Source organism: Vipera berus (genome assembly GCF_964194415.1).
Source record: "Vipera berus genome assembly, chromosome: 5".
Taxonomy (NCBI): Eukaryota; Metazoa; Chordata; class Lepidosauria; order Squamata; family Viperidae; genus Vipera; species Vipera berus.
In genome coordinates, this window is record NC_138207.1 from 58037660 (window position 1) to 58062418 (window position 24759).

The 24759-nt window shown below is 36.4% G+C and overlaps 1 protein-coding gene and 1 long non-coding RNA gene across 4 annotated transcripts in view; one reads left to right on the forward strand and one right to left on the reverse strand.

The window, feature by feature from the left end:
- Nucleotides 1–12610, reverse strand: part of RAB11FIP2 (RAB11 family interacting protein 2) — a 33117-nt gene extending 20507 nt beyond the window's left edge. Inside the window, exons 1-2 of the mRNA XM_081328866.1 lie at nucleotides 11449–12610; nucleotides 170–612 (exon numbers count right to left, since the gene is read on the reverse strand). Of these exons, the coding sequence (XP_081184992.1) occupies nucleotides 170–612; nucleotides 11449–11798 (793 nt within the window). The 5' untranslated portion in view covers nucleotides 11799–12610. The remainder of the gene's footprint in view (nucleotides 1–169; nucleotides 613–11448) is intronic.
- Nucleotides 12611–12612: 2 nt separating this feature from the next.
- On the forward strand, nucleotides 12613–24522 carry LOC308668753. Of its 3 annotated transcripts, XR_014026585.1 has the most exons (5): nucleotides 14327–14722; nucleotides 15565–15621; nucleotides 16645–16871; nucleotides 23151–23311; nucleotides 24213–24522. It is a non-coding gene; the product is annotated as an uncharacterized lncRNA (long non-coding RNA). The 3 variants fall into 3 exon arrangements; XR_014026584.1 differs by lacking the exons at nucleotides 23151–23311; nucleotides 24213–24522 and adding an exon at nucleotides 12613–13007 and having other exon boundaries at nucleotides 14653–14722; nucleotides 16645–18294; XR_014026586.1 differs by lacking the exons at nucleotides 23151–23311; nucleotides 24213–24522 and having other exon boundaries at nucleotides 16645–18294.
- The last annotated feature ends 237 nt before the right edge of the window (nucleotides 24523–24759 follow it).

The following is a 24759-nucleotide window of genomic DNA, read 5'->3' on the forward strand; positions in this document are numbered from 1 at the left end:
TTAAAACAAATTATTGATGAAAAATACTATTCTTCATTTGATTTCCATTGTATCTCAAATTTTTAGCAACTGTTTTTCTTAGGAATAAGAGCATAAAGATATAGGGTTTTTAATAATTCTACTAGAAGGCCTTTTCAAATAGTTTTTGTCTTAAGAAATTTTTACTTACCACTTTCATCCTCAGAACCAACAGACTCAAGCTGACGTCTGAAGAGGTATGAGTTGCCAATTGTTCCCAATTTATTTTTTTCTGAAGTTAGCTGAGGTCCAGTTAGATCAGACATTGAGTGAGCCAAAGAGAGTCGCTGAGGTCCCAAAAGAAAAGGCGTTTTTGGCTTTGATTTTAACTGCAATTCATTGAGGGAACTTATATTGTTAGTTTCTGGGGTATGAGTCCTTGGAATGATTGCAGAAGATGTATCCAAAAATGTTCCATCTGTCTTACGACCCTTCATTTTGTCCTTTAATTTAGCAAAAGGAGATTTGGTTTTATCCTTAATTGACAGGTCAAACATACTTGCCGTCATGTTGTTTCTCATAAACTGAATGTTGACTTTTATCTCACCTCTATCTTTAGTTCGTTTTCCTTGCTTGGACTCTAGATTAAACCATCTTAAAGAAAAGATAGTATGCTGTTAGTTGCACAAGCATGCCTCGGAATCCTAACATGCCATTTCATCTATACGTATGTAAGATTGCAAAAAGTCAATATAGACACATATCATGGAGGCTGCTTTACAATTTTAAATATATTTATTGCAAAAAGTATTCCTTGGTCAAATTTTAGCTCAAGTGTGTTAAAAGAATCAAAATGCCTAATTTAATCAAAATCATGTATAATAAAGCATACAAATATTAATTAAACTTCAAGAAATTGCAGTGGTTAAAACTGTATTAAAGTGAGTTTCAAAACTGAAACTCAAGTAGAGAAACAAAATGCCATTTGGAAGACTTAAAATAAACATTTACTTATAACTTACTCAAAACTGACAATGATGATCTAATGGGAATCCTGTTGATAAGGCATTCCTCAGATGGAGAGAACATTGCAAAAAAGGCTGTTTCTTGATAGCCAATTTAAGGACTACCAAAGTAGGGCAACAGAGAAGGCCCACCATTCTTCATCACTTAGTAAAAGTGCTTTGAACAGGGCTCAGAAAAATAGCCAATGCAGTTCATGCAATATGAGGGTCATATGTTTTAATAATCTTGTTACCGCCATCACACAATTTTTGAGTCAGCTGTTTCTGTACCTAATGAAGACCAGACCCCATAGATTTCATATATAAATTCTTAATATTCAATATTCAATTAAAAATAGTAATTTCCATTATTTATATAATTCACAGTAATAAACTTAAAATATTATTCCTGTATTCTGTTCAGGGAGTAGACTCTACACTGGAAGAGTAGCAACTGAAAAAGATGTTCTTAGTTGACAATATACTTGAAAGAAAAAATGCAGTTTATAGATTTAATCACTATAACAATAGATTTTGTGAAAGTGCAAAAAAACCACCCTTACATTAAACAACAGTGTTGAGGCTAAGTATATTATCCACATCTTTTATAAAGTACACTATAGTATTACAAATAACTAAGTTCAATAAGTAAATTTGACACATAGTCAAATAAGTAAATTTGACACGATTTTAAGCACAGAAAAGCAGACTACACTATCTATTTCAAAACTACTTGACAGATTTTTCTGCTAATTTTCTGTATCCTATTTAATTTCAGCATTCTACTATACGATAAATTTTTATTCTTTCGATATATGTCATGTCAAAAGGATGCAATGTTTGGATGTGCTGAACTATTTCACACTTTTCTTAAGTTGTTGTTGTGCTCTTTTTTCTCCTTGAGCAGGGATGAAAACTCACTCAAACCAAACAGTTTGGAGGTTGCAAGTGCAGTTATGCAAAAGGTATGTCATTGGAAGGCACGGGACTGAATTTCCTTTTGACTTATTAAGGGAATCAAAAACTGAAATCCAATGCCATCCAAAATTAGCAGCACTACAGATTTGTTTCCTAGAGCCTGTGCCACCTCCATCCTTATTTCTAAATAGGAGAAAAATCATGCCACCAAAACCTGGTTATTTTGCCACTGAATTTTAGAGAGGAATGAAATTCATACTTTGCCTACTGCTGCATTTATTCCTATTTCCAGGACTCTTCTCAGTATTTTTTTCCTATTGAGGAAAAAATATCCCTCAATATGGACAGGGAGTCCCAAGGTCTCTAAAATCAGTTAAAATAACCTGAGTATCATATAATAATAATAATAATAATAATAATAATAATAATAATAATAATAATAATAATAATAATAATAATAATAATAATAATAATAATAATAATAATAATAATAATAAAATAAACAACCTTTATTGTCAAAGTACAACATGTGTACATTGAGATTAGCTGAGCCTCCCCCCCCCGTGCTCTCTCCCCCCAACACACAGTGACAACAAACCCTCCATCCCACCACACTATGTGAACCAACTACACCACACACCGGCCTCCCAAGTCAATTCTGCATAAGATTATGTCCCATTTAAAAGCCTAACAGCCCACAAATAAAAGCTATTTTTCAGCCTGTTGGTACGGCTGGCTATATTCCTATATCTCCTACCGGATATTTGTTCATTTTTGTTCATATTTGTTCACCAATGTGCTGTTAAGGAACAAAACATAGAGAATCATAGAGCTGGAAGGGACCTCAGAGGTCCTCTAGTCCAACCCCCTGCTCAAGGAAGGAACCTTACACCATCCCAGTCAAATGGTTGTTCAGTCTATTCTTGAAAACCTCCAGTGATGGGGCACCCACAATCCCAGAAGGCAAGCTGTTCCACTGATTAATATTTGACTGGTTTCACACAACATGTCAAATCTTAACTCACTGTTTACAATACATTAAGCCAAAATCAAACACTATTATGTTTAGCACAGTATTATGAACTCTTATCTCTATTTTGAAACCAAACTGTTTAAGATTGTAATCATTTTTATTATATCTTGAATTAAAGCCAGAAGTAAATTAAAACACAGAAATTATTTTAAAACTTGTGTTATACATATTTTACAAGCCATTCCTTTCCGCAATCTAGTTGGTATATTCCACATTTACTGAAGCCAGCATGTTTTCCTTAAAGAAAACCTGATAGATGTCTTGCAATAAAAGGGTGATAGGTTATGAATGCTTAATCCTCTTTGAACATTCACAATCCAGAGTGCTTACCTTATAAACATACATGTCTCATATAAACATCAGTCAAATGGCATCAGTTCCTTTCAGGAACAAAACCTCACATATGAACTTAGTTATATGGATGTAAGGATTTTTTTATATATAATATTCAATGATATATACAGATAATCCTCAACTTGCATCTGGTTGCTTAGTTACCATTCAAAGTTACAATGGAGCTCCCCCAAAGCTGCTTAAAACCTGATTTCAAAGTTACAACGACCATATACACCTTCGCAGTCATGTGATTGCATTTTGGAAGCTGTTCACCTTTATAGCTATCCTGCAGTCATATGACCATAATTTGTGACACGTTTTGCCAGAGTCCGGCGTTTGCTTCCAGTTTCAGGCAAAAAAAGCCCATTGGGTAAAATGGATTTGCTTAGCATCTCCTGCATTTGCTTAATGCAAATGCTGAAAAATTGGGCCTGGTCATGTGATGTCTCAATGTATGAGGGCAACAACTTACAACTATAATTCTGGGCTCAATTACTATTGTAACTTGAGAACTACCTGTAGATGTTAATTTTTGCAACACACTATAGCTTTCTACACTGTGACATTAGCATGTCATACTATATGTACTTTGTTAAAAATGTTTGTGCAATTGGATAATGTAGTGAATGAAGAACCATAACATATGAGGCAATATACAATTATATTTTTACTGTGAAGGATAGAATAAAAAAAACTATGCTTCCATTTAAAGCATTCCTCTGTATAAAAGTATAAAAAGTCCTATTAGTTTAGATACTAAGTAAGATGATTACTCCAAAATCATGGATTAGGAAGTATATTAAGAACCAACCAAAACTGTAGTAATTCAGTACTTTCGTTTATTCTTTCTATGGTACTGTTACAAAATTAATGAAAGTTTCAATAGTATGAATGGCATTGGCTACGTTTCATGAAATAAATGTAATTAAAAATGCCCACTATTGGCCAGAAATATGGTTTTACATTTACAAATTTATATACACATGTAAGCATTCACACTACCACCCCGCCCCCAATCTTCCAATATTTCTAAGATCAAGTTAATAGTATAGCCACATCCCTCTCTACTTAGAAATAAATCCTATTAATGGGAGTTCTATGGAGATAGAATTACAGCTGTAATGTTTTATTTTTTGACTATCTAAACAAAAATAATTATACATTCTTTAATTAATTCTATTCTGAGGGAAAAAATAAGTACACCAAAGGCTTAAAGCAGATCAGAGTTGGTGTCCAAGTATTGGCTAAATATGAAAAGGCCTTAAGTCACTCAAATTGTCATGCTTTACAATTTCAGATTGTCAAAAAGAAAGCAACACAACTTTTTCAGGTGGTTGTGGTTTAACAAATCAAGAACTGTAAATGACACTTATTCCTAATCTGAACCAGCAAATTTCCCCCCCCCCACAGCTGATGTTTATTCATACTCATAAAAGAAACCACCAAATAATCCATGGGTCTTCTGCCAGAGTGAATATATTATATTTTGCCATAGAAAAGGTGCTTCACTGCTTCAAATTCATCATTTGTATTATTTTTAAAGAAATATGCTTAAGCCATTACAAACAACAACTTCAATAAAGTTAATATTTGTGCATTTGATCTGGGGGCCGATATATCTTTAAAGTCACAAAGCCTGGCAAACACAACTTTCTCTGATAAAAAGAAAATGGAGCAAGTTGCTAGTTCTGCAGTCTTTCTAGAATTCTAGATCAGCTGTTCTTTCCTTTTCCAAAAATGAAACATGTGCAAGAGAATTGCTTACAAGTTTCAGTATTATGCAGAATATTAAAATATCTCTTTTTATAATACTCTAGTGACTCTGAAGTCTGTCTTTTAGAAAACCATACATATAGTGTGTTGGAAAAAGGAAATATTAACTATTAAACTAAAAGAATTACTAATAAAAATCATCAACTATTTGGAGTTCATTTATTCCAAAAGTAAGTAATGTTAAAATTACATCAACATTGAAGAATTATTTTAGATAAAATGCTGCAAAAATCTGCTCAAGCTATCTGAAGGCAAATAAACATTATTTATATTTTATATAATTTATATTTATTATCCACCTTGAAAAAAATCAGTATTATGTTATTAGATACCATAGCTCACTCTTCAGAACTGATTAGTACCTATATTTTACATTTAAAGTATTGGACATGAGGACAGCTTATTTGTAAAAGTACTGTATTTGTTCACATACAAAACACAATTGAATCTTTGAAATGCTTGGAAAAACTTTATCTTCCTTCTAGCCTCTCAAGCCCCTAAATGGGATGAAATTTCTGTGATAACCTGGTTTCCCCCGCAATGGATTTTGGATGATAATATATAACCACAGGGACGTGGTAGCTCAGTGGGTTAGGACGCTGAGCTTGTCGATCAGAAGGTCGGCAGTTTGGCGGGTCGAATCCCGAGTGCCACGTAACAGAGTGAGCGCCTGTTACTCGTCCCAGCTTCTGCCAACCTAGCAGTTTGAAAGCATGTAAAAATGCAAGTAGAAAAATAGGGACCACTACGGTGGGAAGGTAACAGCGTTCCGTGCGCCTTTGGCGTCTAGTCATGCCGGCCACATGACCACGGAGACGTCCTCGGACAAGCGCTGGCTCTTCGGCTTTGAAACGGAGATGAGCACCGGCCCCTAGAGTCGGAAATGACTAGCATGCATGTGCAGGGGAACCTTTACCTTTACCTATAAAGGTAAAGGTAAAGGTTCCCCCGCACACCTTTACCTATATAACCACACAAAAATGTCATATTTTCCTGTATCACAATTATAGTTATAATGCACTGAATATTTATTACTTCTAGCAATACAAACACTGAATATATAATAGAACAATGGTGTCTATGCAAAACAACCTAAAATGCAAATTATAGATACGGCATTTTTAGAAAACAATGATAATCTTAATGATAATACCCCCAAAACCATCCATTTATGTTAAGGTGCGATAGCCCAATACTTGGGTTGGAAATGCAGAAAGGCAGCTCCCACTGTTTTAATATATACAAGCAGCCCTCGATTTATATCAGCATTTGGGACTGGAATTTCTGTCACTAAGCAATGTGGTCATTAAACTAATCCTGTGTTTGTCAGTTTGAGACAACTTTCTGCGAACTTCCCTCAGCCAAGTCAGTGGGTAAGATGGCTTGCATGAAGGCCGGCAAGCAGCATCTAATACTGTAGACATTGGCCAGAAAAACATTTGAGTCTACACTCCAAAACCAAATAAGTTTTCTCATTTCAAGAAATTTGGATCTGATGTAGAACTCCAACCCCTAAAGTTTGTATGTTCCAAATATCTACACTGGATTAACTTAGCATCTTAGCCCAATACAACAGATGGAAGAGGAACTCTTTCAGAAAAAGGAACAGACTGTATGCTATTTTTTTCATTTTTCCTTCTCTATCTTTTCATCTGTTTCACTTTGTGTTATGAAGTACAACCTTAAAGAATGAAGAGTTTTATTTTTAAGAGTGGAGAATATCAAAACCCACAGGGAATGGCATGATAAGTGGCCTTTCTAGCTTCACCAAATGAATGAAAAAGTACTATTATGGAATGCATAACATAATATAATTTGAAACTATTTAGAAATATAAAAAATGACCATGTTGTTACAGATGAAGTGAACAATATGTCCTTGACCAAACACAATAGCACATATACAAAAAATGCTTCTTATATTCAGTGGCATAAACACACTGTATATTGGCACTTTTTCTGTCTAGAAAAATATATCTTTTCACATTGATATGTTGCCTAAATTAAAAATGTGTTTGGATTAGGGGGAAACATTATATTACATTAGATAACATTATATTACATTAGATAATATTATATTATGTAATATTACATTAGATAATATTACATTAGATAATAAACATTTACCAAAAAATCTTATGACCATTACAATCAGACTATATCTTTAAACTGCAGCCCTATATTCATATTTGAGAGGTAAATTTGTATGAATCTACCTACTTCTCACTAACTTAAAATTATTAGAAGGCTGTGCCTTTATTTGCTAATACCAAAGAAAGCAACAGGTGCAAAGAGTAAATTTGGCATAAAATAATTCATATGCTTTAGCTCTTCTGAATTATTTCAAACTACATAAATATTGCACATCCCAATGCTAGTAGATTTATGAGGAAAACACAACTGAACCATTACATTTGCTATCTTAAATATGCTAAATAGATTCTGCCTATTAGTGATGCTCCACATGTACAGTTGCAAGAAAAAGTATGTGAACCCTTTGGGATTACGTGGAGTTTTGCATGAATTGGCCATAAAATGCGCTCTAAATGTCATGTAAGACAGACTGTCTACAAATGGAGAAAGTTTAGCACTGTTGCTACTCTCCCTAGGCGTGGTCGTCCTGTAAAAATGACTGCAAGAGCACAGTGCATAATGCTTAATGAGGTAAAGAAGAATCCTAGAGTGTCAGCTAAAGACCTACAGAAATCTCTGGCACATGCTAACATTTTTGTTGACACATCTACAATAAGGAAAACATTAAACAAGAATGAAGTACATGGGAGGACACCACGGAGGAAGCCATTGCTGTCCCAAAAAAATATTGCAGCACGTTTGAAGTTTTCAAAAGAGCACCTGGATGTTCCACAGCACTACTGGCAAAATATACTGTGGACAGATGAAACCAAAATTGAGTTGTTTGGGAAAAACACACAACACTATGTGTGGAGAAAAAAAGGCACAGCACACCAACATCAAAACCTCATCCCCACTGTAAAACATGGCGGAGGGAGCATCATGGTTTGGGGCTGCTTTGCTGCCTCAGGGCCTGGACAGATTGTTGTCATTGATGGGAAAATGAATTCCAGAGTTTATCAGGACATTTTGCAGGAAAACGTACGACCATCTGTCCGCCAACTGAAGCTCCGCAGAGGATGGGTGATGCAACAGGACAATGACCCAAAGCATACAAGTAATTCAACAAAACAATGGCTTCAACAGAACAGAATACGCCTTCTGGAGTGGCCCAGTCAAAGTCCTGACCTCAACCGGATTGAAATGCTGTGGCATGACCTTAAGAGAGCGATTCACACCAGACATCCCAAGAATATTGCTACACTGAAACAGTTTTGTGAAGAGGAGTGGTCCAAAATTACTCCAGATCGTTGTGCAGGTCTGATCTGCAACTACAGGAAACGTTTGGTTGAGGTTATTGCTGCCAAAGGAGGGTCAACCAGTTATTAAGTCCAAAGGTTCACATACTTTTTCCACCCTGCGCTGAGAATGTTTCCATCTTATGTTCAATTAAAACATGACAACAGCTAATATTTGTGTAGTATTATTTTAAGCAGACTGTTTTTTTCTATTGTTGTGACTTACATGACGTTTAGAGCGCATTTTATGGCCAACTCATGCAAAACTCCACGTAATCCCAAAGGGTTCACATACTTTTTCTTGCAATTGTATCTGCCACTACAATTCAACTACATACATGGCAGTCAGACAGAATATCTGAAATACTGTATCCTTTCTATGCCTTATCATACCCATTAACTAATAGCTGCACAATGCAGTAAATTATGTGGGAGTACATTCCTCATTGTTGCCTTCAGAAACTTACAAAGGATTCCAAATATGTTAAATCCCAACATTATGATTTCAAATATTTGGTCTTCCCCATTCCCTGGTTATTATAAAATACTATCTGATCTACAGTTTGGAACAGTTTGAAAACTTAATACTTTTTGTGTGATTTTGGTAGGCCTTAATAAAGATACTAATCATGTATGTTGAACCTAATAAAAGTATTGCTCAATTCTGAACTAATCCTGCATACTTTTATTGATATACAGCATTAAATAACACAAAAATATTATAAACTTGACATAAATGTTGTGCACAAAGAAAATAACTGTTCAGTTAGGCCACAGTCTCTACTTAAAAAGCCAAGATATGAACACACTACAGAAGCAATAAATGTACTATGTGTATAAACAAAATAACTGATATTTCATATCATTAGAATTGATAGTGATTGACCAAATAACATCACTATCTATTAAGGTGAAATTCAATGCTTCTTTTAACTACATAATTCTATTTAAATTAATTTCTTGTCATAAAGATGACAAGAAACCATGTGATGTCAGATCTGAAGTGAGTATATAAACTCCAAAATCAGGATATTCAAATATTGTGCAGTTAACCATTTAATATTTTAATACCAGTTTGACCTTAATCCTGATTTCAAAATGGTGGTGAATAAGGGAGGCAATACAATACAATAAGGCTTGTCAAAAATCATGTTTTAATTATAAATGAAGATATTTAGAAAATATTTGTAAAATATTCTGTCCTTCCTAAATGTGTAAATAGATTTCACCGCTATAACAATCATAAAATCTCTCTATGACAAACTGGAGTATGCTACATTTGATATGATTAAGGCAATAGGCTAGAAACTGGGAGACTATGAGTTTTAGTTCCACCTTAGACACAAAACCAGCTGGGGAACCTTGGGCCAGTCTCTTTCTCTCAGGCCCAGGAAGGAAGCAATGGCAAACTACTTCTGAAAAACTTAGTCAAGAAAAACTGCAGGGACTTTTCCAGGAAGTCTCAAAGAACTGGACACAAGTCAATGGAAGGAAAAAAAAAACTTCTTTGTTTCAGAATTTAAATATTTACTATAATACATTAAACATAAATAAAAATGGTTTGTGATAAAATCTGTGTAACTTCATTCTCAAGGTTTCAATCAATTCACTTTTTTTTTCAAAATCCAATACTCTACTTCACTACTGCAGCTGAAAACCTAGACACACCTCATTGCTTTCCCACTAAATGGCCTTTTAGGAGGATAATTGATACTTGGGACAAATATATCTAATAAGAAAATGTAAACATTTCAAATGGAATTTTTCCAAATGTTATTTTCCAAATTCTGAAAAATGAAAAAGTTAAACACATCCCAATTCAATAAAATAAAAGCTGTATGGATGGATCAGTTATCATATCCCTGTACTAAATTTGTTTAATACTGTTTATTAAAATGCTGCATCAAAAGCTAGATAGCATAGGAGTTGAAATGGTGGTTTTAATCTGTGAGATTTCCATTCAACCAAGGAGCTCATTGTGGAATTATAATCCAGTCACTCTAAGACAGGGGTGTCCAACTCACAATGTCACGTGATGTGTTGCAACACAGCATGACTTTTTTTCCATTGCCGGCAATGGGATGGGCACAGTTTCGCCATGACACATTCGGCCTGCGGGGCTGGCAGTTTGACACCCCTGCTCTAGGCCAAAACTCCATATAGGATTTTTGTTATTGTCTTACATTATTAGGAAAATTGTGGAAATATAAAGTAAGTAAAGATATAATGAAATGAACATCACAACCAAGAATACTGTACCTGTATTTCCCAAAATATCACAAAAACATTTAGTGTATACACATACATACACACATATTGTACTATGTATGGAATAACAGGATAACATGTAACATGAGTAGAAAAAAAGAAGCAACATATCTCCAAAGATACAGCATATTCTCAGAATCATGAATGTTACCCTGATTACACTGATGTGGAGAACATCAGTAGAAGTTTATAGGCTCTGATTTCAAGTCATACATCTTAGCTGCTATCAATAAATCATACAAGGAAGTACATCTCTCAAATTTGTTACATACCATCCAAATAAAAGTTCTTGTTCCCAGATTATTCTACCATTGCTTATTGTCACGATATATTCAGTGTAGAACATCAAGTTATAAGCCATGATTTACAAGCCATATTTTCAAATAAAATAATCCCCCAAACCTCATTGATTTTACTCTCTTGTAAAGTTACTTGTGCATAATCTACAATTCATGGTTGATCCCATCAAATCGAAAAAACATTTTCAACTCCATATGAGCAATGAACTATGGCTTTATGAGCAAGCCTATAAATTCTCATTGGCTCTGACTAATTGTACTTATAGTTATGTGAACAATTTGTGGAGATTTTAAGATAACCTTTTAAAAAAGGGTTGGAGAATATGTAACCTCTAAAGTTGGTACTCATTAATACCCATTAGCCCCAACCAACAAGAGCAGCGGTAGATTACAGAAGCCAGGGTTCAGCTATATCTCCTAAAACCACAGATTTGCAACATCTGCAAAAGATTACATTTCCAACACAAGACATATAAAAATAACACTTACTCTGTTTTCCTTCTCAGCTTGTCCTCAAAAATATCATTTAAATTAATTGCCACTTGTCCCAGAAACTTATCAAGCCCAACAAGAGACCTGTGCATGACTATCAGGTAGACAATGTATTTTTCAGAGTTGCCTTCCATCAGCAATCCAGGCAATTCAAATGAAGCTTCTTCCTTCCATATTGGATCAAGGGTTTTCTCCGCCACTGAAGTGGAGTATTTCTCTTTTCCCAATTGTATGATAGTGTATGTATCATTAGTGCCACCTTTGCCCTTTGGCTTGAGACCTTTGGCTTGAAGGACTGTGACCTGCACATGAGTTGGGAACCACTTTTGAGCTTGCTCTGCCAACATAGTAACGAAGGGGAGTTTTTGAGTAACAATAGACACAAAAATAAAAGTACTGGGTCAGAAGGTATATTTCACAATGGGAAAGCCTGATACGAGCCTTTCAGATAACTAAGCAACTCTCATTTTTGAGATTCTTATTCATTCAGCAGCATTAATGAAGTGGGCCAGGTTCCCTAACCTACCTGACCGTCCCTTCAGATTCCTTTCTGCGATATTAATTTTCAGCATTCCTCTGTAACCTTAAGAGAGAGTTCTGCTTCTCCATACCTCCTCTACTCAGGACACTATTTGATTTTACCCTCTCTCCACCCGATTTTCACTCACACCCGGAAACTACGGCCTTTAAATAAAAAGAAAAATACTTCCAACTCCCCCCCTCCCCCTTCCACTACAATTTCGCACTTGCCCTGGCTAACAGCCGTCAAGATTCCTCTGCATCCTCTCCGGCAAATCCTGCTCGCAAAGCAACCTACACCTCTTACAACGCGAGCAGAGAGTGCGGGTGTCGGGCAAGAGTTTGGGTCTGCCGAAGACACGGAACAAGCTCCTGCTGAGGTAAACTGGACCCACTCCACCGGGGCTCTGCCAGGCCGCCCGTCCCCGGTACAGCTTTCTGGGGGGGGGGGGTGTCCCTCGATATCCCCGGGGTTGGGAAAAAAAAAGGGCCGGCGAGAGAAAGCCGCCTCGGAAAACGGGAGGACGGTCGTGCGGAGGCTCAGCAGCGCGGTCGCCCAGCCGCCTCTTTTCCTTCGGCCGAAACGCTCCAGCCGCCGAGCCGAGGCCCCACTTCCGCCTTCCCCATGTTGCCTATCTGGGCGCCGCTGAGTGGGAGCGAATGAGCGGCGCCGCCTCTTTCCTTAGGCGGTCAGAGGGCGAAGGGTAGGGTTCAGGCGGGCCAGCCGCTTCCCCTGCCCTGCCTCGCCGGCTTCCAGCGGGCCCCGTGGTCGACGGGGTGGTGGTGGTGGTGGGGGGGGGGAGATCCGGAAGGATGGTGTGTTCGTTCACACAGCTCGCGCAGCCCGGCGGCCACGCGAGCCACTCCTCAGGCCACCGGTTGGACTGAGCCCCTATGCAGAGACTGGACTCTCTGCATAAGGACCGCTTGCAAGCTAGACTGTCCTGGGTGGAGATTTCATTTCTGGCCTGGTTGCAACGCAGTAATCGTTCAAGGGGCTTTGGGGATGGATTCGGTTTCAAAGATATTCCTGATTGGTTTGTAAAAACTTTTTTTTTTTTTGGCAGGATCCCATCTGGGTCGGTCACCGAGGTTTTGTCTTCCGAGGTTTCAAACTCGTCCTGGAGCCCACTCTTTTTTTTTTTTTTAATCTCAGTCATGCTGAAGTATCAAAGACGCTACACAATGTAGGGCACAATATGGGCGAAGTTTGAATTGCACAAGGGCAGGCAAATTACAGCGAGAATAGAAAATAAACTGATCAGGAATAGCGTAGCAAATTAAAGAGGGAAAAAATGAGTTAATGATATTTACTGACTAATGGAATGGTGGACATAATAAGGAAACTCGGAAACACCTTCAAAATGCTGAATTTTGTTGAGTTGATGTAGTTTAATAGTTAAGGTATTCAATGAGAACCAAATTCAGGTTTCCATATCTCTTTAGAAATCACTAGGTAACTTGGGGCCAGTTTTAGCCCAATCTGTCCAACAAAATGGATATGGAGATTAAATGAAGAGAGATCCAAATATGTCAATTTGTGCCCCAGAGGAAATGTAGGATGATGATGATGAGTCAAAAAAGTAGAGTGAAGTGAGTCCCTAAGACAAATTTTAAAAAAGAAAGTCATGATTGACATAACAATAGTGACATTTGTTGGGTTCACCGTGAATATAGGGACCATGATAAAGGCCTTATAAGAAAACCACAAATTTAAAAATAAAGCCATGTTTATTTAACTACTCTAGGAAAATATATTTCAAAATGTGAAACCAATAAAAGCGTATGCATTCTGCAAATACGTTCTAGATGATGGAATACAGACCTATAAGGTAATCTGTAGATTAGGGATTTTGGCTTGAATAAAATACTGTGATGTGACAACAGTTAGGGCAAAATTGGACTTTTATTTTGCTTGTATACTAGCTGTCAGAATTGACTGATACTGTTGTTGCAGTTAGCTGGGAATATTGTATGTGGCATGAGTGTGGTTAAGAGTAGTAGTTTGGTATACATCAGGTGTGTCAAACTCAATTTCATTGAGGGCCGCATCAGCATTGCGGTTGCCCTCGGGGCCGGGTGGGTATGGCCAGGGTGGGCGTGGCCTACTGGGTGGGTGTGGCTAGAGTGCGTATGGCCTACTGGGTGGGCGTGGCCCGCTCTACATCGTTCGCATCAAGGGTGCCTATGGGGGCCCGGGCAGGAGTGGGACAGATCTGAGGGTCTCTGGCAGAAGGAGGGTCTCTGGGCCAGGGCCAAAGCAGTGGGGGCCGTTCCGTCACTGTTTCCAGGATGGCTTTGCGGGCCACATGAAACCACTTCACGGGCCAGATCCGGCCCCCGGGCCTTATGTTTGACATGTCTGGTATACATCTTTTATTGAGTCTGATACGTGAAAAGTTTAATTAACCAAAGCTCTGATGACTAGCAGAGATTAATATTTGTGGCCCTATTGTGCTGATATGGTATTGAATATTTCCAGATTCCAAGCAGTTTATTCAGTAGAAATAAAAATGTCCACAGAAAATAATAGAGTATCCTGCAGCAAATATATAATACAGATCAATGTCTGATGCAACAGATGAGTGCCTTTTTGATCAACTTTCACAAGGCCATCAATGGAGGGGAGGTTGTTCTTAAGTGTAGGTGGTATGTCTGAAATACTACTTTTACTGTCCTCAGGTTCTCTTCTAGCTCATGGGTATTGCCAGTTTGTTGCTCCTGGGAGAATTGCATTGGAATGTTGATTTTTGTAAGTCATGGGCACCAAGCCATATAAGCTTTGTAAGTTATAACTATCTCCTTGAATTTTCTGTGGAAACAATTGGCAACCATTATAGGGACTGCTGTATAAGTGTAATATGTCTACGACAATGAATAAAAAACACTACAGTTTTGAACCAAGTGTAGTTTCTGAGTTGTCTTCAAGGCAGCCTCATGTAGAGAATAGAGCAAAATGGTGATAATATCAAGAACTACCCAAATCCTCTTCTCCAAGTGGGGATGTATTCTTCCTAGTCAAAAATTCCATCTGTGTACCCCAACAGCAGTTCTGTCTTTGCTTGGGCTAAATTGTAGTCTCATTCATCCCATTAAGACCTTTGTTGCCTCCAGACACTGAGATGAGATGGAACACCAGCTGGGCCCAGAGTAACAATAAATACATACATTTATCATAGAGCATCCTGAATCAATGAATGACATCTTCTAGCATCCAACCCGAACACAAACTGAAAACGTGTAGATAATCTACCTATTCTAGGGCACTTTGTAGACCAGTTCCCACTACATATTCAACAACCTATTTCCTCAAAAGTTGGAGCCTGGATAAACACTATCAATAGGGCAATGAGTAGGACTCATAGGTCTTTGGCAAAATCCCCAAATGCCTTCCAAAAACCCTCCAGATTGATTGAATACCTGCGAAGACCCACCTGATGGGCCCCAACTCTGCAGGTGGCAGTTAGTCTTAATTGGCAAAAGTAATGCCATTGATATCCAAACCACAGCATAATTTCTCTGATATGAAAATGAGATCCAGCATACGTTTACTGGCATGTATCAATCCATTGCAATTGTATGATCACTTTGCAGGCCATGAACTCTGACATTTCCTGAACAATAGATGTTGAAGTCACTGAACACCAAAAGGTAAGGAGACAAACTTCAGTCTAGATGTTAATCTATATCAAGAAATATGAAGGTAGCAGGGCAACAAAATGTCTGGTATACCAGTAAGATCACATTTTGTCTCTATGGCCCAACATAGGCACTTGCATACGCTTTTTCAGGAATAGGGTCATAGAATATAAAAATGCCCTGTAAGGTCAAATTAATTATTCTTACAGCATTGAGTTCAAAGTTGCTGTAAGACCAAAAGTTCAGAAATGCAAAAAATAAATATTGTGTACAAAAGCAGGAGAAAGGGAAAGGGTTAATAGGTCTGGATGAAAGTGTTCTGATCTTGTGGAGTGCAGTGGATGAAATAAAAAGGATATCTGTGGAGACTCAACTGTGAATGAATGAATTATAATGGCTTGGTGACTTGCTTCGAAAAACATGTTTTAAACATAAATCGATTCACTTGGGAGATGGAAAAGGAATGAATCAAAAAGCTTGACTAATTTTAAGATGCAAGACTTGAGACCATAAGTGAACAATGAGAAGTTCTGAATGTGGGACAGAACATCTTTGATAGTATCTAGAGTAGATCTTTTTTAAAAAAAATAATATTAAAAATACCAGTGAAAGAAAGAGTAAAATGATAACTAAATACAGGAAAATAAAGTATTGTAACGGAAGTGAACTTAATTTCCCAACAGAACAAATGCAAAATAAATAAGTAAAAGTAGACCCAAGGGAAGGATATGCAAGCTACCTGAAATAGAGTGCAAAGTGGTGTATTGCAGAGTGCCACGGATGTGCGTGGAATTAACACTAATAACTATTGTATGAAAAATGATATTGGATGGAGTAATGAAGTAAAAAAAGACTGGATGAGAAAATGCACGTTAAAAATGATATTAAGATATTAAACAATATGCATAGAAGGCATTAAATAATGTATATATAAAAGATATTAACAAAACCGGGAGGGAGAATACTTAGCATTTTTATGAAATAAAAAAAATTGTTCTTGAATTTGGTAAGGAAGGCTGTATATGTTTTCAACAGAATGAATGTAAGAATAAAAGTGAAGTCATTTGGAATGAATGGAACATAGCAGGAGTGTCCAGCCTTGGCAACCTTAAGACCTCTGAACTTCAACTCCCAAAATACTGCAGCCAGCCTGAGATGACTTAAGATTGGTTCACTTATGGTCTGAAGAAGAGATGAAAACAATGCTATGCAGCCAAGGGGAAAGAATAGCATCATAACATGTTCACTGCATGTTTGAATGGGTAGAGATATAATTTGCATACCTGCTTAACTATGAACTGTGTTAGAGCTTTTTAGTTTGATTACCTTTCCTTCCATTAACAAGACTAGCGTTTCTGCAATCTTTAAATCTCTTTATTAGAAATAAAAATCATTGTTTGCTGCAAAGCAAAGCTTGAGTTTATGGTCTGAGGATTGTTGGTTCATTCTTCTGGAATTAAAAAGGCAAAATGTATGTGTGATAACCACAAATGAATCTAATAATTATCCAGTGCACAAATAGATGATGTAATGGGATTTAAGTCAACAGACCACAAAACCACAATGTTAGCCTGAAGAACTTTTTAAAAAGTGCTCACATCATCAGCCCTTGATTAGCATGCAAACACATACTGTGAAATATTTCTGTCTATAAACAAATATTGTGAAATATTTGAAAGGTAAGGCAAAATGAAAACCAATGAAAGTTTATATTGTTTAAATGGTACAAGAATATATTAGCATATTTCCAGTATGTGTATGTGAGTGTATGTTTTTGTATGGGATTTACATTCAGGAAAAGAATGTAAAATTGCAAAATTGAATGAGTGTACACTTCATGACTCAGTTACTGTGGCGATGAGTGCACTGTTGGAAGACGTAAAAGCAGTGGTGGGATTCAAATATGTGAACAACTGGTTCTCTGTGTGGATGCCGCTTCCGGAAGTCCATTCTGGGCCTGGGCAACAAAAAATTAGCTATCGCTTCTGCCGAACTGGTGTGAAGTGGCTGAATCCCACCACTGTGTAAAAGACATGTTTAAGGACAAATCTTCATGGGAATAATCCAGCTGTATGGTTGCTAAAAGTCAACAGTGTCTTAATGGCACCTAATCACACTTTATGAAAATATTTTGGTTGTTTAAATATGATTCCCCAGTATATAGAAATATATATCTACTGGATGCAATCACATTTCCCCTTAACTGAGCAATATTAGATTTTTGATAATGAAATATATCGAAAGAGTATTTCATGAGAATCTTTGGAACGATACTATTCAGCTAATGACCATTAACAAATTCATGGGTACATGTTGAATCAAATGATAGTTTGGTTGTTTATGCCTTAATGTTTAAACTCAGTCATTAAGGTTAGTAAACTTTATTGAATAAATTATAGTTTAAAAAAACAGGAGATAAATTGTGTAAAAAAAAGCTGTAGTTGTACTGATCTGGAAACCCATAAAAGTTAAATACCATACTTAAGTTACAAATCAATGGCTAAAAAGGTGAAATGAAATGAAAACAAAACTTTAAACTCTCTGGACTACTTGAGAAATGTAATATTCTTTATTTGTCTTTATTTAAAATATTAGTAAAAAAATTAATAAGACAGCTATTTATTTGATTGACTTCACTTAACTCTTATTTTTATGTATTATTTTAAGCATTTTATAAGGAATATAAACTCTTAAGTTAATAAAACACTCTCAAACTATTCTTTTTTATAAACAGCAATCAATACTTTCTGATAAATTACTGCCCATTTTTCCTTTGAGAAAATTTTTTGTGTACCAGAAACAAGTACTAAACAAATTTTTCCCATAAGGAATAATTAAATTCAATACATTCCCAAACCAAAGAGCCATGATAAAAAAAAGCACAAAAATATACAAAATAAACCACAGAAGCTAAGACCTCAAAGAGATACTCATAGGGCAAGACCTACTACGTGAATAATGTGTGATCCTTTGTTTTGGCTGGAAAGGGTAGCGAATCACGAGGCAAGCAACTCTGACAAGTTCTAGCTTGCAGGTTGAGTATCAAACAAACAACGAGTATTGGAACAAAATTATAATGTCAAAATAGGTTGAGAACCAAATTCGACCAGTTTCAAAGCAATCATGTACTAAGGTATGACTATACCTCAAGTGGGCTAACTTACAGAATGTGTCCAATCCAATGGGTCCAATGTATTGTGACTCATGGTCACAAAGGAATTAAATTTGGTAAAGTTGTGGCTACTTATTGGCTATTGCTGTACTGTTGTTGCAATCATGTGATAGAAGAAGAAGAAGAAGAAGAAGAAGAAGAAGAAGAAGAAGAAGAAGAAGAAGAAGAAGAAGAAGAAGAAGAAGAAGAAGAAGAAGAAGTTGGAAGGGACCTTGGAGGTCATCTAGTCCAACTCCCTGCTCAGGCAGGAAACCCTATACCATTTCAGGCAAATGGCTGTCCAGTCTCTTCTTAAAAACTTCCAGTGTTGGAGCATTCACCACTTCTGGAGGCAGGTTGTTCCACTGGTTAATTGTTCTAACTGTCAGGAAGTTTCTCCTTAGTTCTAGGTTGCTTCTCTCCTTGACTAGTTTCCATCTGTTGCTTCTTGTCCTGCTTTCAGGTGCTTTGGAGAATAGCTTGACTCCCTCTTCTTTGTGGCAGCCCCTGAGATATTGGAACACTGCTATCATGTCACCCCTCACCCTTCTCTTTGTTAAACTACACATACCCAATTCCAGCAACCATTCCCTATATGTTTTAGCCTCCAGTCCCCCAATCATCTTTGTTGCTCTTCTCTGTACCCTTTCTAGAGTCTCGACATCTTTTTTACATCGTGGTGACCAAAACTGGATGCAGTATTCCAGGTGTGGCCTTACCAAGGCATTGTGAAGTGGTATTAATACTTCACGTGATCTTGATTCTATCCCTCTGTTAATGCAGCCTAGCACTGTGTTGGCTTTTTTGGCAGCTGCAACACACATTTTCAATACTCCATGACAGTTTCCCAGCAAGTCTTGCAACCTCTCTCACCTCCCCCACTTACTTGGCTGCTAGAAAGGGAAAGAGAAAGGAGGGAGGGGAGAGGGAGAGAGGGAGGTAAGGGTGGAAGGGACAGAGGGAGGAAAGATTTCTGATGCTCCCTGCCAGCTTTGCACAAGGAAACTCAATGGGGAAATCAGCAGAATTTTAAAGGCATTTTTTAAATATGGCATATTTGCAATTAATGTTTGTTCAAATATTAAATAAGATATAGAAAGGTAATTTATTTTGATATATTAGCATGTTTACCCAAGTGCACCTACCGTTTAAAACTTTTCTGTTTACAAAATGACCTCTCTTTTTTTCAGTAAACCTCTGTAGATTGAGGTTTTCAGCTTACTAAAGATCCTGGATGAAAATCAAAACCAGCCGTGCTATTATATCAGTTTAACCTGCTCAAAATAACATAAGTCAAACAGTATAAATTTTAAAAACCAGAAATTATTTGGGACGATTTGGTTTGTATTAGAATTAAACCTTTAATTGCTGGCCATTGTTTAAAAATGATCACTTAATTTTTTATAGTTGTCTTTTTTTACATTACAATTACCTATTATAAATAAAAAGATAAAATGTAATGCATAATTTAAGGAAAAAATAGAAAGTGCATAAAAATATTTAAAAAATAGAAAAGAAAGAAAAAATAAGAATATAGTAAAGAAAATAAAAGAAATATATAAAGAAGTATCTTCCCCCTTCATCACATATAAAAACAATTTTAGTAATTTATCAGCTCTCTTAAAATACAACAAATGATCTCTTCTTCCCATATCTCATTTCTATTTATAAATACATCCTAAATACATCCTTAAACCCTCATTGTTCAGCCTTGGTTAGTAAAAATTCATTAAAAGTGCCATAGATACCACATATTTCTGTTAGCCTTGATCGGATAATCTCTTTAAATAATGTCCTAGAACTTGATTTCTTTTATTTTTTCTCACAAAATCCTTCAAAATTTTATCAGATCTGCTTTGTAAATCCAATGTAGGAAAGTTACCAACGTCATTCTTCTGGTTTATTATTTGTATTCCTTTTAATTAGTAAGACATCAGCTGGTTTCATTTCTATATCCAGTATACCATCTTTTACCATTTCATTCTTATAGCCAATCCTTTTTAATTCACTTTCAAATCAGACTCAATCATTCTGCTCAAGCCTGTCTGTCTTCCATAACATTTTTTATAAACAGCCTATCTATAATGGTAGATATTCTTTAAATTAACTTCTATTCACAAATATTTCTCAGTATATCCAATGTTGAAGTATTTTGCTCCATTCTGTATCAGCAAGTCCAATTTAAGTGTTCTTTGATGATGATGATGATGATGATGATGATGATAATAATAATAATAATAATAATAATAATAATAATAATAATAATAATAATAATAATAATAATAATAATAATATAAAGTTGGAAGGGACCTTGGAGGTCATCTAGTCCAACCCCCTGCTCAGCCAGGAAACCCTATACCATTTCAGACAAATGGCTGTCCAGTCTGTTCTTAAAAACTTCCAGGGTTGGAGCATTCACCACTTCTGGAGGCAGGTTGTTCCACTGGTTAATTGTTCTAACAGTTCTAATTGTACTTAGTTCCTTCTAGTTCCATCTAGTATTCAGCCTTCAAAGTCCTATCCTATCATTTATTTTTAGAATTCAAATTTTCCCACAGGAAGGATTCTTATAATTAATTTCAAAATCTTATTAAAATTTAAGTGGACTCTTAGTCCATTTGTCTTTCCAATTCAGCATTCTGATCATCCTTTTTTTTTTTAAAAAAAAAGATTGTTTTAAAAAAAGTTCTTAACTTCATATTTAAAACTTCTTTTGCTAAGTGTTGAAGGAATGTGGTAAAACGTGATTGAAATGATCCTAATAGTTAAAAAGCAATTAAGAAGTAATTCCAAAAGTGATTAAGAAATGTATCTTGGTGAACTTTATGTTCATATAGGCTACATTATGGTAGCTTTGGTTAAAATCCCTCAGCTTCCAGTTGCTTGATTCACAATTTGATCTCAAAAACTCCTGTTCCTGCAGTCTACTTATGAGGAGCTGCTGTCTGGAGTACATGTGGCAATCTCATAAGCTCTCCTTTTTTTTGGAGAGATCTACCAACGAGAAATTGACATCTGGCAACTGATCACAATATCAACCCCACTCCTTCAAAGACACCTAGTTTGCCATGAGTCCTCACCAGAGTCCCCCTGACCTTCTTTTTTGAGATCTAATAAAATCATGTATTTTTAGTTCAGTGTATGGTTAGGGGAGAGTACATATTTTTAAATTATTATAATTTTATACTCTAAAAAATATCACTTAGCTTTTTGAGGTTTCAGTCAAGAGCAGTACTATTTCAAGTGAAAAAATACAGTACAGCTCGTCCTTGACTTATGACCACAACTGAGCCCAAAATTTCTGTTGCTAAGTGAGACATTTGTTAAGTTATTTTTGCCCCATTTTGCCATCTTTCCTGCCTCAGTTTTTAAGCAAATCACTGTAGTTAAGTTAGTAATACAGTTGTTAAGTGAATCTGGCTTTCCCATTGACTTTGCTTGTCAGAAGTTCGCACAAAATGATTACATGACCCTAGGACACATTTTAAATATGAGTCAGTTGACAAGCATCTGAATTTTGATCACATGATCACAGGGATGCTGCAATGGTCACAACTGTGAAAAATGGTAATAAGTCATCTTTTTCAGTGCTGTTGTAACTTTGAACAGTCACTAAACGAACCATTGTAAATCGAGGACTACCTGCATTAAAAGAAATATATTCCTTTGTTATTGGCACCCATCAATTTTAAACCTTGAAAATACTCTTGAATTCCCATCATAACCAATTCTATTTCTTGGACTAAAATGAGGTAAAAGTTAAAGAAGAAAATGAAGAACCATATTATTTTTCTTTATGAATTATTTAAATAAATGTTAAATATTTAAAGAAACAATAGATTAATTCACTCACACACAAACACACATCTTAAATATTTAAAGAAACAATAGGTTAGTTCACTCACACACAAACACACATGATGTTGTATGTGTGATCTTGAGATTGTGGATTGAGTCTAAGATGCTGATGAAGGAATGGCAGATGTTACATTCCAAACATAATACCACAGGGTTCACAGTTTGAACCATCCAGCTCTCTGAATTATGAAGTAAATTGATCTACACACTTTGGACTAATAATACATGAGAACTTTCTTCACTGGGCAAAACAAAACAAAAATCCCAGTCGGAACCCAACTCCAAGTGAATCCAAGCAACTTTATCAATCAGACAACATGAATATCTTTCACCACTTCCTGTGGATTGCCCTCCCCCACCAACAGGATACAGGTTATTCTAAATAGGACTGCTGGGTAACTGTTGGGCAGCTACTGGGCAGATGCAAAAATATGGAAAAATAATTATATTATGCCATCCTTAATACCATGACGTGGGGCTGAATATGGGCTCTAACTTATGTCATATTGGATTCACTCTTGTTATCCTCCAGGTGTTGCTTTTGGCAGTTCATCTCCTGGAACTCCTTGGGATCAATCCACAGAAGAGGCCACAAAGGAACAATCTAGTCCAGGTTTCAGTCACCCATACATTCTAGCCTGCAATCAAGGTCCCTGCCAATCTGCCTGACAGATCATCAGGGAAAACCCTAAGGTCTTTCTGGGATTCTGCAGGGTCCATTAATCACCTGGGGTGGGCTAGCTAACCTAACAAACCCTGCCTCTCTGTGGAGGTGTAAAGTCCCAGTGAGCCAGAGGGCAACCTCAGAGTGATTTGTCCATGGCAACCAACTAACGGTAATATCCTCCAACGCCAGATCACCCTGCAATTGCCCTAAGACAAAAAACAGATCTAATATATGACCCCTGGTATTTGTTGGGCCATTTATTTGGAACATGTTTAGGGTTACCATGGAGGTCTTGAACTGGTTAGCCATCCCAGATTCAACATAAGGTGTCAGGTGCAAGATGCAAGGGCTGAAAAAAATGTTAGAATCTTTAAGAAAAGCATGTACCAAGACACTGAATCCAAGGCCATTTATCTAATAAATGTAATGAATAGAGGTATAGTCCTCGACTTACATGTAATATAATGGTCATCTAATGGATAAATCATTGTTTAAAGAAAAAAAGTTCACACAGGCATTTCTCTGTAGAGACCACTAGGAGCTGTTCATCTTGTTCCTCATATAACCAAACAAGATGAACAGCTCCTAGTGGTTTCTACAGAGAAATGCCTGTGCGAACTTTTTTTCTTTAAACAATGATTTATCCATTAGAAATTGAATTAGCCTCTGCGGTTACTTCAAGATTTCAATTCATCCTGTGACTTAGCCCAACAAGTGATAGAATTCCTCAGGAGAACAACACAAGATAACATTCTTCAGCTTTCTCAATAAGCAATTTCTTTGGATTATGTTGATAAGAAGCTAATGAGTTTCCCAGATTTACCTTCTAAAATTGTTCATAAACATAAAGAGTTTAATCAAGTTCAGTTGATAGCAAAACAGAATGACCTTTCTCTCTATGTTACAATCATTTGTCTGTCCCTACAGGTGGGAAGAAAAAAAAAGATGCAAAGTTGCTACCAAAATGTTTCAAAATGAGACCTGAGTACACTTAAGAGCCGGAAAAGAAACAGCAGTACTCTCAGTGAAATATGACATCATTTTATATAAAATAAATGTGTAAATTGATAATTTCTTTAGCACTGAGGGAGGAAATGCAATATGCTGTTTTCTTATGTCTGCCCTGGAAATCTGTATAAATTGTCTGTGGGGATATGTGTGTTTGTAGATAATAAATTGATCAAATTTAGAAACTAAACATAATTGCAGAAAACTTGTCATTTATATCTTTGGTACAGGTAGCCCTTTACTCAGCGACCCTAATTGAGCCCAACATTTCTGTTGTTAAGTGAAACATTTGTTAAGTGGGTTTTGCCCCATTTTGCGACCTTTCTTGCCACGGTTGTTAAGTGACTCACTGAAATTGTTAAGTTAGTAACACAGCGCTTAAATGAATCTGGCTTCCCCATTGACTTTGCTTGTCAGAAGGTCGCAGAAGGGGATCATGTGACCCCAGGACACTGCAACCATTGAA